This window comes from Somniosus microcephalus, chromosome 19 (assembly GCF_052327205.1).
Source record: "Somniosus microcephalus isolate GS21.2 chromosome 19, FLI_Smic_1.0, whole genome shotgun sequence".
NCBI classification, from domain to species: Eukaryota; Metazoa; Chordata; class Chondrichthyes; order Squaliformes; family Somniosidae; genus Somniosus; species Somniosus microcephalus.
Window position 1 is genome coordinate 18,292,373 of NC_141005.1, and position 20,079 is coordinate 18,312,451.

A 20,079-nucleotide genomic window follows, 5' to 3' on the forward strand; every position below is an offset into this window, starting at 1 on the left:
TATTGGGAAAATAGCTAGACTAGATTCAGCGAACGGTCTAATCAGAGGCTCATTGGGGATTTAGTTGGCCGTTCTCATTCCACTGCATTGTGTTGAACAAAGGTGTATTCCAGATACTGCCTTTAACCTTTGCGTGCGTGTGTGTGTATGTGTGTGTGTGCCTGAGGGGTGGGGGATTGGTTGGTGGAGGGGTCTTGGGGGAAAAAATTCAGTATCGCCCCGTTTGGGGCGCCATTATCGGCCGTGCGCAAAGTTTAGCGCCTGGCGCTAATTATCGCCTCCGACAGCAAACTTGGCTTTTATCGCCCCTGGAGGTGATTGGAGCGCTAAATCAGGCGCTTCACACCTGTCTTAAGACGCAAAGGCCGAGGAGCGAGGCGCTAGCTCAGAGCGCTGGCGAAGCAAGGAAGGGCAAATCAAAATAAACCTGCAAAGTGCTGCTCAGTACTCAAAACTCCTTCACACAGCGTTGAATCTCTCCAGAAGTCTCTCTCTCTCTCAGAATGCGTGGTGCAAAAATGTCACCGACAAAAAAAGGCAGGAAGCGGTCGCCTTTAAATAGCGCTCCCCCAGTCCCTTTCTGACAGCATAATGCTCCCCTCAACCTGTCATTGCTAGCGGCAGGCGGTAAGGCAGGGGGCGCCACTCAATATCCGGTCCGGGGCGCTAACGGGGCGTTGCGCACTCGACTGACGTCACAATCTGCCGGCGCAGGAGATCGTGGTGGTAGTGTTTAGCGCCGCTGCAAAATGTCTAGTTAATTTCGCGAGCGGCACAAACATCGCCGCGCCCGGGCGCTAGTTACTTTGCGCCCCATTAGCGCCCTCTTAAGGCACTAATGGGAGGCGCAAACAACTGAATTTTCCCCCCTTATATCTGTACGGCTGGCTGTAACCCAAACTGTTCAGTGATGAGAAGTATGAGTATTAGATCGCTGTGTAAGAGACCCCATTGTGTAATGCTGCGGGAAGTTGTATTGTCAAGCTAGTAAGATGTAAGTGAGATATGAATGAGAACCCACAGTGAAGCAAAATGAAGATCTCAACTGCTTCATACGATACAAGCATCTGCTTCACTTGACAAAGTGCAACATTTCCTTATAGTTGCTGGCGGTACTTTACAAAGCCATTTGTAGTTCGAAGCCCCAATGGATAATTCCTGTGCGCCTACCCTTTAAATGCCGTCTGACACCACAGCGCAGAGGGGCAGGAAAAAACTACACGGAGAATTGACTGCAACCTCCCAAGCACCAGCAGCTTGTTTCTATCTTTAACAATGCTATGCAAGTGGAGGCTGGCAGCGGTTCAGTGTTCACTGAGCCACGAGCCAGTTGCTGCATGTGAAAGAAGAAAGAAAGAAAGAACTTGCATTTCTACAGCGCCTTTCACGACCACCGGACATCTCAAAGCGCTTTACAGCCAATGATGTACTTTTGAAGTGTAGTCACTGTTGTAATGTGGGAAACGCGGCAGCCAATTTGCACACAGCAAGCTCCCACAAACAGCAATGTGATAATGACCAGATAATCTGTTTTAGTGATGTTGATTGAGAGATAAATATTGGCCCAGGACACCGGGGAGAACTCCCCCTGCTCTTCTTCAAAATAGTGCCATGGGATCTTTTACGTCCACCTGAGAGAGCAGACGGGGCCTCGGTTTAACGTCTCATCTGAAAGACGGCACCTCCGACACTGCGGCACTCCCTCAGCACTGCACTGGAGTGTCAGCCTAGCTTTATGTGCTCACAACCCACAACCTTCTGACTCGGAGGCGAGGGCGCTACCAACTGAACCACAGCTGACACTCTATGTGGTCAGTATATTCGTTGGCAGCAGTCCTTCCCGGATTTGACCCTGAAACATTAGATTGACAGGGTCACATTTGGGATGTAATCCCGTTAGTCAGAGAATCATTCAGCCCACCGTGCCTGTGCCAGCTCTTTGAAAGCTAGCGAGTTAGTCCCACTCCCCTGCTCCTTCCCCACAGCCCTGCAAAGGTTTCCTTCTCAAGTATTTATCCAATTCCCTTTTGAAAGTTACTTTCAGGCAGCGCATTCCAGATCATAACAACTCGCTACGTAAAATAATTGCTCATCTCCCCTCTGGTTCTTGACCTTAAGTCGGCGTCCTCTGGTTCCTGACCCACCCACCAGTGGAAACAGTTTCTTCTTATTCACTTTATCAAAACCCCTCGCCATTTTGAACACCTCTATTAAATCTTCCCTTAACCTTCTCTGCTCTAAGGAGAACAACCCCAGCTTCTCCAGTCTCTCCACAAAACTGAAGTCCCTCATCGCTGGTATCCTTATAATAAATCTCCTCTGCACCCTCTCCAAGGCCTTAAGATGTTGCCATTTCATTAGCTGCAGGGCTATATTAAGTTGCTCCATGTTCCTAGACAACGAGTTTAACATTTTCAAACAGTAGAAAAAAAGGTCAAATATATTACCTGTAGTTATAAAAATAATAAAATGAAAGCTAAAATACAAAATGGAAAAGGAAAAGACTGGAGGAGAAAAGGAACAATAGGACAAACACAAGTAAAATACAGGTAGACTATCCTTTATCCGAAAACCTCGGGACCAGCCGTGTTTCGGTTTTCGGAAAATTTCGGATTTCAGAAGGTATTTTATAAGACTGGGAAATTTGTTGGGGGGGGGGTCGGCGGGGGGTCGGGGTCGTGCGCACGACTTACGCTGAACGAAAAAACTTTCGGTTTTTAGAGGTTTTTGGTTTTCGGAAGTTCGGATAAAGGATAGTCTACCTGTATTTTAATGGCTTTATTCCTACGTAAACATTTGTTTCACTGTGTATTTCAGCTGTTTAAGGTTAATAATGCAGCAATGAAGTTATCTTTGGTGTTTAAGTAGCTTCATTGCTATATTTTTAGTGTTACTTTCTATCTTACAGTCCAGGAGCTGTAACAACTGGTCTGCCTGGGGAGTCAGGAGTTTCCCTGGACCTGCCAGCTATGAGGCACCTCCGCGATCTCTGCGCTCCTCCAGTTCTGGCCTCCTGCGCATCTCCGATTTTCTTCGCTCCACCATTGGCGGCCGTGCCTTCAGCTGCCTGGAGCCTAAGCTCTGGAATTCCCTCCCTAAACCTCTGCACCTCCCTACCTCTCTCTGGTCCTTTAAGACGCTCCTTAAAGCCTACCTCTTTGACCAAGCTTTTGGTCACCAGTCCTCATATCTCCTTACGTGACTCGGTGTCAAATTTTGTTTGATAATCGCTCCTGTTAAACGACTTGGGAGGCTTTACTATGTCAAAGGCGCTGTATAAATGCAAACTGTTGTTGTTGTTGTAAAGATTAATTGTATTTTCCAGGTCAAAAATACAATGAGCTATCAATTAAATCATGATCAAAAATTTGAAGCTATTTTTCTCGGGAAGCTTTATTCCCCCAGAGTTTAAAATCGAAATTTAACTTGGTTTTAAGGGAAGTTTTATTAAATGAAATGGGGAGCTCACTGAAGCATATAATTCCCCTCAATATAAAGGACTCATATCCCCTTGACTAATATTCCACTTGTCATATGCATGATTTCACAGTCATTCAACTGCAATATATTGCCTGCATACTTAGAATGATTTCAGGGGAACAAACCACTCTGGGTCTGGCCAGAAAGTCTATCAACAAAATATTAAATTCCTGTAACACTTAATACTCTCTCCTGTACAACAACACAATGTTGGTACTTTACTGTCGGATACCAATCAGAGAACTCACTGAACAAAGAGAGTTAAGGCTAATCCCGTTATACTGCTTGACAATTTTTAATTGTGACATGTAGATCATTTGCACTGATTAACAAGGCGGCACATTTTTATTTAGAAGTAACACCAAAGGGGACAGTGGGGCCAGCGCTGAAGGGTGCGATCGCGGAATAACTCTTGGAACTGCCTGGCTGATTGTGATCAGAATTATTTGCTCGTGTGGAACATAAGAACATAAGAAATAGGAGCAGGAACAGGCCACTTGGCCCCTCGAGCCTGCTCCGCCATTCAATAAGATCATGGCTGATCTTGGGCTCAAAGCCACTTCCCCGCCCGCTCCCCATAACCCTTCACTCCCTTATCTTGCCAAAATCTGTCTATCTCCACCTTAAATGCATTTAATGACCCAGCCTTCACGGCTCTCTGGGGCAGAGAATTCCACAGATTTACGACCCTCTGAGAGAAGAAATTCCTCTTCATCTCAGTGGAGGGTAAACACTGAATGGTTGGGCCAAATGGCCTGTTTCCATGTTGTCACTTCTAAGTATTTCTACGTATAACTGCAGGGGTGAATTCCTACGGAACGGGGATGAGGGGGGGTGGGGGGGGCGGGGGTGACATGAATCTTGTCATTCATGTGGAAATGACTTATGAAATGATACCGGGTGGCCTGCTGGTGGCGCTGTCCAGGGAGAGTATAAATACTCGGGCATGGGCCCAGCTTGCTCAGGACATTCTTTAACAGGAACTAGTGAAGGACACAACTAGATCTCCATGTTGAAAAACAGTTGATTAAAGCCTTGTTTAATACTCAGACCAAGTGCCTAATAGTTTTCTTACGTCGGGGGGGTTCTCCAAAGCCTCCACCATAACTTTGGTGGGAGATCTGCTGCCACCCTGGGTAAACGGCACAAATGGTATTTATGCTGCTTTTCCGCTGTTGCGGCGGCTCTTCCGCCGAACTTACATTGGAGGAGCGGGGGGAGACCCCACCCTACCTGGAAATTCACCCTGTGCATCTGTGGATTTTCACGGGCCTCTATGTCGAAGGGTTTGGTTCATCTCAGCTCAGCTCTAGAGGACCTCTGCAGTAAACAGTCACAAAACTCAGCAATCTCACTCAGGGAGGACAAGGTGCGGGGAAATGAATAATGTGAAATTGGAGCGGATGAAAATGTTACTCAGAGGCCGGGGTTAAGGCCCATTGTTGGGAAAGTGCAGGTGGAACTTTATTTTGACTGTGCTGTATGTGACTGCTTGATACGGTCTTTTCAACGTTATCTTCCCTACGTTACAGCAGTGACTGCAGTTCAAAAGTATTTCATTGGTTGTGAAGCACTTTGGGACGTCCTGAGATTGTGAATAGCACCATATAAGGTATCAACCGTGGCTCAGTGGGCAGCACTCTCGCCTCTGAGTCAGAAGGTTGTGGGTTTAAACCCCACTCCAGAGACTTGAGCACAAAAATCTAGGCTGACGCTCCAGTGCAGCACTGAGGGAGTGCAGTACTGTCGGAGGTGCCGTCTTTCGGACGAGACGGTAAACCGAGGCCCCGTCCGCTCTCTCAGGTGGACGTAAAGATCTCACATCACTATTTGAAGAGGAGCAGGGGCGTTCTCCTGGTGTGCTGGCCAACATTTGCCCCTCAACAAACAGCTAAAACAGATGATTTGGTCATTTATTTAATTGGCGTTTGTGAGAGTTTGGTCTATGCAAATTGGCTGCAGCATTTCTTACATTATAACAGTGACTGCACTTCAAAAATATTTAATTGGCTGTGAGGCACATTGGGATGTCCGGAGGTTGTGAAAGGCACTATACAAATGCAAGTCTTTTCTTTTATATCAATGCAAATTATTTTCTTTGTATTTATTAAGAAAGCAAGAAAGACTTGCATTTCTATCGCACCTTTTACGATCTCAGGACGTCCCAAAGCACTTGTACAGCCAATGAAATGCTTTTTGAAGTGGAGTCACTGTTGTAATGTAGGAAACGCAGCAGCCAATTTGTGCACAGCAAGCTCCCACAAACAGCAATGAGATAATGACCGGATAATCTGTTTTTAGTGATGTTGATTGAGGGATAAATATTGTCCAGGACACCGGGGAGAACTCCCCCTGCTCTTCTTTGAAATTGTGCCACGGGATCTTTTATGTCCACCTGAGAGAGCAGACGGGGCCTTGGTTTAACATCTCATCTGAAAGACGGCATCTCCGACAGTGCAGCACTCCCTCAGCACGGTCCTGGACTGTCAGCCTGGATTTATAGCACAGATGCACCTCACCTAACGAAACAACAACAACGTGTATTTATATAGCGCCTTTAACGTAGTAAAACGTCCCAAGGCGCTGCACAGGAGCATTTTAAGACAGAAAAATTGACACCGAGCCACATAAGGATAAATTAGAGCAGGTCCTTGGTCAAAGAGGTAGATTTTAAGGAGCGTTTTAAAGGAGGAAAGAGAGGTAGCGAGGTGGAGAGGTTTAGGCAGGGAATTCCAGAGCTTAGGGCCTAGGCAACAGAAGGCACGGCCACCAAAGGTTGAGCCATTATAATCAGGGATGCTCAAGAGGGCAGAATTAGAGGCACGCAGATATCTCAGGAGGGGGTTGTGGGGCTGGAGGAAATTACAGAGATAGGGAGGGGGGCGAGGCTAGGGAGCGATTTGAAAACAAGGATGAGAATTTTGAAATCGAGGCGCTGCTTAACCGGGAGCCAATGTAGGACAGTGGCCTGCAGCATGGTACCAGAAGGTTAAAGTAAGACGGATGGAGAATAATGCTCCAGGAAAATATCCTTACCTGTCTCCCTTTCCAGCAAGGGAAACCTTTTCAAAGTGCATATGGAACTTCTGGCCTTTCGTGCCTTTGATTAGCCAGGTACAGGTTAAGTTGTTGCTGTAGTTTGCTGGATAATTGGGTGACAGTACTCTGCTTATGGTAGCATTTGATATCGCTCCGCCACAGAGTGCTAAAGAGAGAGCGGGAGCAAGAGAGAAAGACAGTGTAAATTAGATAGGAAGACTTATTACCCGCCGCGTAAACAGTGAATGGCTTATTTCCACACCCCACGCCTAGTTTTTTCCTCTCCCCTTCCAAATGCTCGGATTTCTGCTGGGCTGTGGTTCCACAGTTGGAGGGAGCCTTCTACTGCTGCTCGTAAGCAGCCGTTCCTCAAGCCCGGGTGTTGGCAGACTATTTAGCCGTGGAGGGCATCGCAGCCCAGTCTGAGCCTGTTCTCACACAACACCACGCACACAGGGGGGTCATTTTGATTTTGTGCGATGATGTAAAACATGTGACAGCAAGTCGGCGCACTGAAGTCGGGCGAGGTGTTAACCGGGCTGCCGATTCACTATCATCTGCTTTACATTATCGCACAAAGTCAAAATTACCGCCTCCCCCCTATACTTTCCAACACTGGTCAGTGATCAAGAACAGGAACACTAGCTGATCTGTTATCCCTTCCATAACCCAGTAGCACTAAAGCCAATGGTACCTCCCATATCAGTGCCTTGGTTGAGCACCACTAACTTTGAATTGAACGCGAGACCTTGCTGGTCTCAAATACCACAACAGGCAGCACCTTTATTCTTTAGGCCACAGGGGAAGCTTCTGTCGGTAAAATGCTCTGCTCATGTGGTGCACTAGTTGAATGCCCAGAGCTGGGTTTCTTCATAACATATTGAAAACAGGAATCTATGAGAACACTTTTAACGGAGTTTTTAAAATTAATTCATGGGATGTGGGTGGGCGCCGCTGGCAAGGCCAGCATTTATTGCCCATCCCTAATTGCCCTTGAGAAGGCGGTGGTGAGCCTCCTTCTTGAACCGCTGCAGTCCGTGTGGTGAAGGTGCTCCCACAGTGCTGTTAGGGAGGGAGTGCCAGGATTTTGACCCAGCGACGATGAAGGATCGGCGATATATGTCCAAGTCAGGATGGTGTGTGACTTGGAGGGGGACTTGCAGGCGATGGTATTCCCACGCACCTGCTACCCTTGTCCTTCTAGGTGGTAGAGGTCGTGGGTTTGGGACCTTTAAAGTTACCCTTTAAGAAAAGACAACAGAACAAAAGATAATTTTCTACCTACACTCTACAGTTTCTGTTGCGTTTTTCTATTGTAAGTTCTCAGAGAGATAGTTCATTATGTATTTTTAAACTGCAGTAGGAGTTGCTATTTGTAGCTGTCAAATAGGCTGATTTTAATTTTCGGCAGTGGCAGTAACCGGTTGGTAGTGGATTGGCCGCCCGTTATTCACCCTGCCCGATTTTAGTTTCCATTGACTTCAGTATAATGTGCGGTCGATTGGCTGCTGCCCGATCTCTGCCACCGTCGAAACTTAAGATCAGTTCCCTTTATATTTAAAGGGATCTCTCAAAGCATTTCTCGGCTGGGCATGCTGAAAAATAAATGCACTCTGTTAATGTCACAAACAAAGACCATTAGTGACCAGGGCCACGGCAAATCGCATACAATGGCATGCAGGCTGGTTGTGGATGGTGATTGGGAGATGTGAAAATTCAGTACCAGCCCAGTACAAAGCAATACCCAGCACCAAGTATCATGCATCAATATCCAGTCAGTATCAACAATACACAATAATTCACAGCCAGTATGCACCAATGCTTGGCCAATACACCGCACTATCATTTGGTACACAGCAATAAACAGCTACTACACAGTAATATTAGTCGGTATATGACAACACCCAACTAGTGCTCTGCAGTAGCTTGTCTCTATACACCCAGCCAATACACAACAATAACCAGCTTTACTGGGCTGGACCTGATCCCCCATGGACCTGGGGGTTTTTGATTGGCATTTAGGAATACCCCAAGATGGTCAGGATCTCCCGTGGAGCAGCGTGATAATGGTTTCATCACTGACAGAGAGCGGGGAGAGCTGGAACAGTGGTCTGCCATGGGGGGGGCGGGGTTATGTGGTTGATCCTTTGCGCAGAGTTAAGGAATCTTAACTGGAGCGGTAGGAAGGATGCAATATTTGACCTCAATGTTCTTTATTGAGACAGGAAGAAAATCAGCCAGCATTTCCACTTCTGTGCTATCCAGAGATGCTTCCTGAAAAGTGTGCATGTGGGATGTTGTGGGGGCAGGGATGGGCTTGGTTGTGATGCCCTTCATGATGAGATAGTCTGTCAGCATTCATTGTCTACACTCACACATGAAGAAAGGCCACTTAGATGAAGTACAATGGGGTGGCCAGTACCTGTAGAACTGTACCCCTACAATGAAATCATCACCTTTCATAGAATCATAGGCCTAGAAATTCAGTGGCCTGCGCCACCAGTTTGCGCCCAAAGAGGGCTTTTGTGGCACTGTGCAAACCTACCGCGATATTTAGCGGGGCGCTAATGGCGACGTTAGCCAGTAGCGCTGCGCCGCCACCGATGACGTCATCGGTGTGCGCAGCGCCCCGCTATTGCCCTGCTGGCCATATTTGGTTGCTGCCGCCTCCCCCGCGCCGGCCGCAAACAGCGACCGGTACACGGGGCCTACCTGTGCCGGTAGTGGGGCGAGTTAAGGTGGAGGTGCGGCCGGCCGCTTTTTCGGCGGCCGCCTGCCCGCACCTCCGTCCCCGGCCTCCTACACCACCCCCCCGCGGCATTGCCGGCTGTTTCCAGAGAGCCCGGCACTTCTCCTTGGTGCCGGGCTCATTTGCCGGCACTCGCGAGCGGGAATCGCACTGTTGCAGGCACCTCCCCCTTAAGAGTGAGAGGAAGGCCTGCAGTACCGCAGGCTGCTGTGCCGCAGTGGGTGGCGATGCGGCACTTTACACGCCGATATTCAGTTTCAGTGCCCCAAGCGGGGCGCCGAAACCCTTGTTTAGCGGCCGGCTTCCACTTGGGGCGCTGAAACTGAATTTCCCGCTGGCGCAAGTGACTCCGCGCGCAGCGGTAATTCCGGCGCGGGCGCCCCTAACTGAATTTCTAGGCCATAGAATGATACAGCACAGAAGGAGGCCACTCGTGCCTGTGCCGGCTCTTTGAAAGAACTATCCAATCAATCCCACTCCCCCTGCTCTCTCCCCATAGCCCTGCAAATTTTTCCCCTTCAAGTATATAACCAATTCCCTTTTGAAAGTTACTATTGAATCTGCTTTCAGCACCCTTTCAGGCAGCGCATTCCAGATCACAACTTGCTGCGTTAAATTTTTTTTCTCATGTTGTCACTGGTTGTTTTGCCAATCACCTTAAATCTGTGTCCTCTGGTTACGGCCCCTTCAGCCACTGGACTCCTTTTTTTACTCTTATCAAAACCCTTCATGATTGTGAGCACCTCTATCAATCTCCTCTTAACCTTTTCTGCTCTGAGGGGAACAAGCCCAATTTCTCTAGTCTCATTGGGAGAAGGGGGATGGAAAATGGATAAGAAAATGATTAGTTCTACATAAAGATTCACAACTTTTTTTGACTATGAGAAACATTAAGAGAAAATTTAAAAGGTCAAGCAAAGTTCTTTCACAGCACTACATGCCTGGGAAGGTAAAATGGAGAGGCAAGGAACCTTTATGAAGGAAAGGGAGGAGAAATAAATGTAAAAGGAATTAGTTACATCTGGAGGTATGGGGAGAGAGCAGGAATATGGTATTGAGATAGAGGATCAGCCATTATCATATTGAATTGCGGAGCAGGCTCGAAGGGCCGAATGGCTGACTCCTGCTCCTATTTTTCTATGTTTCTTCTATGTTTCTATGTAGACTTCCAAGTGTTTTTACCGAGACAGGTTGGCTCCTTGGTGCTCCAGTGTGGCTTAGATGCGTTCATGCAGGTCAGTGTTTGCAGTCCTTGCAGTTGGTAACCGGGGTTGCAACGGAAGTGTGCAGTGCCATCAGCATGCAGGTCCAACACAGACACCTCTCCATAGTCTGGCCTCCGGGGAAAGTTGCAGCTCAGCATGAATACTGCAAAAAAAAAAGACAGACAGAGTCACACTGAAAACTTTTCATCCATACTCAGTCAGCCCCTGGTCCTTATTAATATGAATAGTGTTAGTTGCACTGCATTGAGGAAAGGAAAGAACATGTTGACACACAGATAGTGGACAAACATCAACTGTGAAATGCGGGTTGACGGGAAAGTTATACATACGCTATCATAGGTTTAATAATCACAAAAAGAAGTGACAACTATACAATGCAGCAGTCTAAATGGAATCTGCAGTAAAATTTTAGACTGGATTCAAGCAATGTTCTGGCTGTAGAACCCCAATATCTTAGCGATAGCAAAATACTGCGGATGCTGGAAATCCGAAATAACAACAGAAAATGCTGGAAAAACTCAGCAGGCCAGGCAACATCTGTGGAGAGAGAAATAGAGTCAATGTTTCAGGTTGAAACTCTTCTACAGAACCTGTAGAAGGGTTTCGACCCGAAACGTTGACTCTATTTCTCTCTCCACAGATGTTGCCTGGCCTGCTGAGTTTTTCCAGCATTTTCTGTTGTTGTTTCGAACCCCAATATCTGTTGGCCCCAATGGGCCTTACACGTTGGCAAGAGGTCAGGTAGTGCAGTTGTTGTAAGCCAAGTGGAGCGAGACATTCCTGGGTTTGAATCCTGATGGGGTTCACTCAGCCTTTCATTATGCTGAGCTTGATAAACTGGGGGCCATGTCTTTGGCCATTGGCAGAAAGAGGGGACTGCCAGGCCTAAGCAATGTGCCCGGCAGTGTTGCAATAGCTCTTTGATGTTTGTTATTGAGAATGGGGGGGAATGGCTTTGCACCATTTTTACCTAATGGGGACTGACTTATCCTAACTCGCACCAAGTCCCGGTCACCCATCACCCCTGTGCTCGCTGACCTACATTGGCTCCCGGTTGAGCAACGCCGCGATTTTAAAATTCTCATCCTTTTTTTCAAATCTCTTATGGCCTCGCCCCTCCCTATCTCTGTAACCTCCTCCAGCCCCACAATCCTCCGAGATCTCTGCACTCCTCCAATTCTGGCCTCTTTCACATTCCTGATTTTAATTGCTCCAGCATTGACAACCGACCTCTTTGACCAAGCTTTTGGTCACCTGCCTGAATTTCTCCTTATGTGGCTCAGTGTCAAATTTTCTGTCTTATAATACTCCTGTGAAGCGCCTTGGGACGTTTTACGACATTAAAGGCGCTATATAAATGCACGTTGTTGTTGTGCCTTCAACTGCCTAGGCCCCAAGCTCTGGAATTTCCTGCCTAAACCCCTCCGCCTCGCTCCCGCTCTTTCCTCCTTTAAGATGCTCCTTAAAACCTACCTCTTTGACCAAGCTTTTAGTCACCTGCCCCAATATCACCTTATGTGGCTCGGTGTCAAATTTTGTCTGATAACGGTCTGGTGAAGCACTTTGCGACGTTTTACTATGTTAAAGGCGCTATATAAATGCAAGTTATTGTTGTTGACCGCCACAGGTAGTCTCTCTAATTGAGCTCTGTCACCAATAATTTGTCTGCTCAAAGTAAGCATAATTCTGATTTAATCTTGCATCGAAACATCCATTCCTATTCAGTCTCACTAAATAGAAGTCTTGAACTAAGTATAGAGAATTTTGGCAAATTAGGTTATTAATTGCTTAGGAGTCAAGTGATGTTGTTTACCAGTCTTCTCCTCAAAGATCAGACAGAAATTTGTCACGTTACACAAACCTTAGCAATCCTCAACTAGACCTGGCCAAACCCAGTGGAATTCTTTAGGTGAAAAGTAAACTGTGAAGACCAGAAAAGGGATGGAATCAGTGGCAAAGATTCAGAGTTGCTTAATTTTTAAAACATAGTTGGGCTGGCGAAAGAACGACCTTTTCATTACTCTCCAGAATTGTCTTTCATTCTGTTACTTGCTGTTATTGAAACAGGGTAGGATTAATTTCAATTAATGTAGTGTTTGGTATCAGTGTTGCACTCCCATTCCCTGAGATTGCTGGGCTCATTTCACTTAGTGCCCTTAACAGTCCAACAGCGAGGAAACCATCATAACCTGTTTGTGGGCGCGTCTCAAGGACCCACTCAGACCATTGATTGACAGCCGAGGTTCGGGGGCGCTAGCTTCATGACTAAGGATTACAGCGGAGTTCTTGGGGTGGAGATTTCCCCAGGTCTGTTCACAGGCCCGAAACGGTTGCCGCGCACAGAGGCCTAACCAGGAGGCCCGAGGCCTGTCCGAAGTTGGGCCTCGGGCCTCGTAAACCTTATACGGGCGAGCTGTCACTCCTGTCGCACCTCCACGGGCAGCCTGCCCATTTTAGAAAGATCAGTGTTAGGCTTCTTGCCTCGCAGCAGCCCTCGGGAGTGCTGTGGAGCTGGGAGGAGGAGCAAGCCTGCTCCTCCTGGCATCACATCAAAGCTAGAAAAGTATAACACCTTCTTTGGCGGCGGCCATCTGCTAGGCCGTATCCGTGCCTGGAAAGCCTGAGCAGGACAATTCCCTCAGAGGTCCTAAAACAGGCGTCAGGGCCTCAATTAGCACATGAAAAGGGGCCTAACGCCTGGTTTAGGTGGCCACCCCGGATACCTGAAAAATGGCCTGAGCCAAAATCTAGTCGGATGTCTTTCAGGTGTCCTTGGGGCTCAGGATGTTGGTGCCCCTAAATTGACCACCGTAAAATGGCCGCAACAATGTCCAATTTCTACCTCCTCATTTCCACTACTGGTCCAACTACATCATTTTGGCTGCCATACTCAACAATCCAAATAGTCTTTTGAGAAAACCCTGTATCATTCAGTAAGACAAAATATCAATCCTATAGTTAAACCAAAATAATTGTGTAACTGGTTTAGGAAGAAATACTGAGTCTGCATTGGGATTATGCTTGCATCAGAAGTTCTCTATATAAAGCAGTGACAGGCTGAAACTAGATACTGTAATTTATAATGGGATTGGATGTGTGCTCGTCTGTGTACTATGCCCCAAGCAGTCTTGTACATTCAGTCAACCAGGAGTTTTGAAGATTCACTGTTAGGATCCCAGCAAAAATTGAGAAATTTGAATTTATCGCTTTAATGTAGATCGGTAGCTTACTGTCGTAAAAGTTAGTGCTTGTCATAAAAGTAAAATAAGATCTGAAAGGTTGGAATAATATTTCACTTTTAATTCCAGGACATTACGTAATGTCCAGCCAATGAGGTGGGTTGGGTGCGACAGCAGCTAACTTGGATACTAAGTGTTCATCCTGCGAAAACTGATCTATCACTGCACATGGTGACATGTTTAAACTATAATATCTGCAGAGACATAGGGGTCGATTTTCATTGACCCGTGGAGTCAGGATTGGAGGCGTGTGGGGGGTTAAAGTCCCGAATTCGGGGGTCCCGACACCATCCCGCCCCAAACCCGCCTCCATGTAAATTTCAAAGGAGGCGGATACCCGCCCCGCACTGGGACCCGCCTACCCAAGGCGGGAAGGGATTAGTGCCAATTAACTGCCTGTTAACAGGTAGTTAACAGGCAGTTTTTAGCCTAATCCCTATTTTAAAACTTGAAGTGTGGGATTCCCGATGGCTCCAAACCACGCCACGTTAGAGGAGTCGGGCCGTCGGGTTGAAGGGCTTGGAGGGGTCGAGATGTCGGTGTTTAGGTGAGTGATGTGTGCATGAGTGCAAAGGTGAGTGTGTTTGGTGTGTCTAAAGTGTGTAAAGAAGTTTAAATTACCTGTACTTACCTTTTCAGCCTTCCTTCCTCTAGGTTTCGGGAGTCCCTCATCTAACCGGCACAGAAAGCAGAATGGCTGCGAACTGTTAAAAGTGACAGCCTGCAGCTTTCTGTGCCGGTGAGATTTCTAACTGAGTCTGTGTAGAAGGACTCAGGTTAGAAGTAAGACTGTCAGTGTTTGACAGCTTCAAACAGCTGTGAAACACTGATATTTCATCTGTCAAAACGTCTTGACAGATGAAATTTCAGTCTGTGACGTCACCTGTTGCCGGGTGGCCCTTAATTGGCCTGCTGAGCCCGCTGGGCAGGCTCAACAAGGTCAATCAAGTTAAAATCGCGCGGATTGGCCGCATATTGATGGAGGCGGGACTACAATCCCGAAAATTGTAGTCCCGCCTCCTTACCGACTTCTGAATGAAAATCACCCCCATATAGTGAATAAGGAACGGAGAGGCCAAGTTCCAAGTCTGTAACCTAATCGGGAAATGCAGGTAGCTTCGAAAGCCATCAAAACGAGGGTTGAGCAATTAGTGGATTATTAACCTGACCCCAGAATACTTTTCCCCCCACCCCCAATTTTATCTCGTCCTCCATTGTTTTCCAGAAGGCACGCTTCTCGCTGGTATATCTTTAATACATAGAATTACAATGAAATGATAGCACAGAAACAGGCCATTTGGCCCAACTGGTCAGTGTCAGCCATGGCTCAGTGAGTAGCACTCTCTAGGTGGGAGGGGCTAGGAGTGAGCAGGTGCTGCTGGTTGCTTGATCACTGCAGGGAGTTGGAGTGAGTTTGTAAAAAGTTGGTGTTTTTTTTCCAGATTTTAGGGCCTTTTTGGTCCATAAGCAGCAGAGGGACCCGGAGTGCCGGGCTGCTCAGAGGACAGTGCTCCCAGGATGAATTTAATCAGGGGAGAAAATGTTGGGGGAAGGGAGAAAAAAAGGCCCAAAGATTAGGGCCGGGACCCTAGGAGTTTTGGAAAAGAAATTACGATGGTGGTTCAGTGCGAGGATAAGGAGATACGAGCTTGGGATATTATCCAGGTGGTACATGAGGACTGCGGCGAGGGAAGCTGCTTTGCCTGCCGACCAAAGCCGAATGTTGGGTTCGAGGTGATGGTCAATGGCTGAGAGGAGGTAGAAAGACTTTAACTGAGTTTGAAGTTTGGAGATAAGTTCTTGGAGGTATCTCTGCTATACTCTGAAGAGGTGGTGGTCTCATTCTTAAACCTGCCAGTTTATATTGGGGAAAATGTGCTAATGAAAAAGTTGGAGTCATGGGACATTCAAATTTGCTTGGCAATAAAGAGGAAATACTGTCCAGGAATGCGGGCAGCAGATGGAACCCGTTATGTAAAGGTGCGGTTCCCAGAGAGGAGGTGAAGTCGTTACCGTACAGCATGAAATTCGAGATAATGGAAGGAGTGCAGTACTTCCGGGTACTGCATGATAACCAGGTGAAGGTTTGTTATTATTGTCTTGGACATGACCATCTTGTAAGAAGCTGTCCAGACTTGTACTGTTATAACTGGCGAGTCTGGACACATCGCTTGAAGCTGCAAGGCGGAGAGCTGTGGGGTGTGTCACAAAGGCCCCACCCGCTGTGAGTGTGAGGCAGAAGGAAGCTCTGAGTGACGAGGAGATGGGAGAAGGAACAGGAGGTGTGAGTGGAGCGGCTGGAGGAGTGCAGCAGGCGGAGGACACAGCTGGTGAATGGAAGGAGAAAAGAGCACAGGAAGAGGCAGGAAATTGCAGTGCAGAGAACAGGATGGAGATGGTGGAAAACACATTAAGTACAGTGGAAAAGGACAAAGGCAGCAGTGGGCAGCACGGGTCGAGGGCAGAGTCGAGCCATAATACGGCTCGGCTCTCCCTAAAGAATCTGGTGTCTGCAGGGGAAGAGGAGGCGGGAGCGGGGTAAGTGTAAGTACTCCAAAGAAAGACGGAGTCGGACATCTCGGGGAGCAAGAGGGGGCAAGACAAGGAGAGGGTGCAAGAGGCAGGAGCCTTAAAGGGGCAGCAGGACGGGAGCGGCGAGACAAAGATGCCAGAAGGGAGCAAGATAGGTGCAGATGCGCCATTGTCCCAGAGAGAGAAGAAACGGGGAACAAGGGTCAGTGTTGGAGATGTGGCCAAAGGGAGTGCCACTGTTGGAGAAATTGTGATTGCAGGAAGACTCTCTAAGGGAGATTATGGGCTGGATTTTACCAGCCCTGAGGAGGCAGGACTGCTGGGAAAGTCAAAACAAATGGGAGCGGGTCCCGAACCCGCTCCCAACCAATCTTCCCGGGAGTCGGGTCCCCGATTTGCTCAGGGACCTGACTCCTCATGGCGGGAAGAGGATTATAACCATTTAACTGCCTGTTAACAGGTAGTTAACAGGCAGTTAAGAGGCTTTCTCCAATTTTTAGACCTCTGCTGCAGGCTTCCCGATGTCAGGGAACCCTGTCAGGGTAAGTGAGGCGTGCTGTGGGTCTGTTGTTATGTTGGTGTATTGATGACAGCTGCAGAAGTGGTGTGAAGGATGCAATGGGACACTGGTGAGTATCAGAGGTAAGGAAATGTTGGGAAAGTCATTTTTAATGTGTTGAGAGTTTTCTGTAGGTGACAAGCTTTGAAGTGTTTGTGTGGCCTCACCTCAATGGGAGAAATGACAGATCGCTTCTGTACCCTCACCTGCAGCTGCCATCTGTTTCATCCTAAGGAAAGACTCACTGGAGAGCCTGGATGCAAGGGCTCACCTGTATACAGTGATTGTCAGTGTTTGACAGCACCTCAAAGCTGTAAAACACTGTCAAATCATCTGTCAAAAATTTATGGTTCATGAGCCTTTAAGAAAACCGGCAAATGAAGCATCATCAACTGACGTCATCTGACACCGGCTTTCCCTTAATTGGCCGGCAAGCCCACAGGGTGGGGCTTAACAAGGCCAATCAGGGGAAAATAGTGTCTGTGCGTCGGATGTCACTGGGGGCGGGACTAGAACCTGGAAGGCAGCAGTCCCGCCTGCAACGCGTCTCGGTGAGTACAATCCAGCCCTTTGTATCTGACGGGGAGCAGGGACGGGATGTTACAGAAGAGCTCGAGAGTGAGGAGTCAGATGGGGACAGAGACATGAAATGGTGGGTTGGTTGACATCGTGTGGGAAGGGAAAGGTTAGTGAGGGATAGAAGGAGGGAGAAGGGGCAGCTCCTCACTCCAAACCAAATGTAAGGAAGAGACTGAAACGGCAGGGAAGATTCAAACAGGAGGTGAACAAGAGCCGGAGGCTGCAGGAGAAAGCAACAGCTGCCTGAAAAGTTGGGAAGGAGCATGAGAGGTGGAAAGGGCTGGAGATTAAATGATGGGGGCATTATCAGGCACACTTCCCTTATTCGGAGCCATGATTACCGATCAATTTTTAAAGTACACTAGATTAGTATATGTTATGGGAGACAAATTAAACTTCAGGTTTTGATGTTAATATGTGGTGGAAAAATGGCTGTACTGAGCGGTGGAATGGATTTGTATGTGACAATGGAATTATCACAATGTTGTAAATGTTTTTATTGTTTAATAAAAAATATATTTAAAAAAAAGTGGGTAGCACCCTCGCCTCTGAGTCAGAAGGTTGTGGGTTCGAGACCCACTCCAGAGACTCGAGCACAAAAATCCAGGCTGACACTCCCAGTGCAGTGCTGAGGGAGTGCTGCACTGTCGGAGGTGCCGTCTTTCGGATGAGACATTAAACCGAGGTCCAGTCTGCTCTCTCAGGTGGACGCAAAAGATCCCATGGCACTATTTTGAAAAAGAGCAGGGGAGTTATCTCTGGTGTCCTGGCCAATATTTATCCCTCAATCAACATCACTAAAACAGATGATCTGGTCATGATCACATTGCTGTTTGTGGAAGCTTGCTGTGCACAAATTGGCTGCCGTGTTTCCCACATTACAACAGTGGCTACACTTCAAAAAGTACTTCATTGGCTGTAAAGTGCTTTGGGATTCCTGAGGTCATGAAAGGCGCTATATAAATACAAGCCTTTTTTACTTTTCTTTTTATGCCGGTGTTTATGCTCCACTCGAGCATAAAACCAGTGACAATAATTTTGAGTTAAGTGTGATGGTGGTGTCTTCTAAAGTGAATGCAGCAAAAGGAAAATGAGCCATTTTTCTTGTGGAGAACAGCAAATGTGACGGACAGTCAAAGAAAAATTCAACATTTTATACAATAGTTGGGTTTGCATAATTTAAAAAAGGACATTATTTTTTAAAAGATACTGACGTGCTCATTAAGATGGATGGTAACTGATTGTGCACAGTGATCAGTTCTTTCACTGATGGCAAGAATCAATTCATATTGGACATAGAAATAATAACACTGTAATCCAATTTGTCTGTAAATCCATATTTCTGGGCTCAGGCAGACAATATGAAAATGACAAAGTTGAATCTATCCAGGGCTGCCAGTGCTGTTGTTTACAAACGTTCCTTTGGATTTCTTACAAATTCTATAACTAAACAATAATGCGTCTGTGTCTTCCAAGTTCCTCCAACTAAATATTGGGAAGACCGAAGCCATTGGGCTGGATTTTGATACTGGAGGCGTGTAGGAGTTGGGACTACAACTTTTGGGGTTGTAGTCCTGCCTCCATCGAGTTGTGGCCAACCCACTCAATTTTCACTTGAATGACCTTGTTGAGCCCACCCAGAGGGCTCAGCAGGCCAATTAAGGACCACCCGGCAACAAGTGACTTCACAGATTGACATTTCATCTGTCAAGAGCTTTTGACAGATGAAATATCAGCGTTTGACAGCTCTTTGAAGCTGTCAAACACTGACAACCTGTACTCCAAGTGAATTCCTTTCTCTCAGGCTGATTTAGAGATCTCTCCAGAACAGAAAGCAGAATGCTGCAGATCTTGACAGCTCGCGGCCATTCTGCTTTCTGTGCCGGTGAGATGAGGGATTCCCGAGACCTGAAGGAAGGAAGGCTGTAAAGGTAAGTAAAACTTCTTTAAACGATTTACACACACCAAACACACTTACCTCTTCACTTATGCACCCATCACTCACCTGAACACTGGACATCTCGAACCCTCCAAGCCCTTCAGCCCGACGGTCCGCCTCGCGTGGTTTGGAGCCGTCGGGAATCCCACACTTCAGGAATAAAAATAGGGATTAGGCTAAAAACTGCCTGTTAACAGGCAGTTAATTGGCACTAATCCCCTTCCCGCCTCGGGGAGGCGGCTCTCAGCACAGGTCGGGTATCCACCTCCTTTGAAACTGGCATGGAGGCGGGTTGGGGGCGGGATGGGATCATGCCCCCCGATTTCGTGATTTTAAACCCCCCACACGCCTCCAATCCCGCCTCCACGGCCCAATGAAAATCCTGCCCATTGTCTTCGGTCCCTGCCACAATCTCTCTTCACTAGCCACCGACTCCGTCATTCTCCTTGGCAACTGTCTCAGGCTGAGCCAGACTTTTCGCAACCTTGATGTCGTATTTGATCTCGAGATGTGCTTCTGACCACATATTCGCACCATCTCCAAGACCGCCTATTTCCACCTCCATAACATCGCCCATCTCCGCCCCTGCTTCAGCTCATTTGCTGCTGAAACCCTCATCCATGCCTTTGTTACCTCTAGACTTGGCTATTTCAATGCAAAACTTGAGCCCATCCAAAGCTCTGCTGCCCATATCCTAACTTTCACCAAGTCCCGTTCACCCATCACCTCTGACCCAC

At 47.4% G+C, this 20,079-nt stretch overlaps 1 protein-coding gene across 3 annotated transcripts in view; it reads right to left on the reverse strand.

The window, feature by feature from the left end:
- The window catches only part of LOC147103585 (seizure 6-like protein), a 321,234-nt gene that overhangs the window by 93,964 nt on the left and 207,191 nt on the right, over positions 1-20,079 (reverse strand). For all 3 annotated transcript variants that reach the window (XM_086012034.1, XM_086012033.1, XM_086012035.1), the window contains exons 5-6: positions 10,451-10,636; positions 6,517-6,685 (exon numbers count right to left, since the gene is read on the reverse strand). In XM_086012034.1, coding sequence (XP_085868160.1) covers positions 6,517-6,685; positions 10,451-10,636 — 355 coding nt within the window. The remainder of the gene's footprint in view (positions 1-6,516; positions 6,686-10,450; positions 10,637-20,079) is intronic.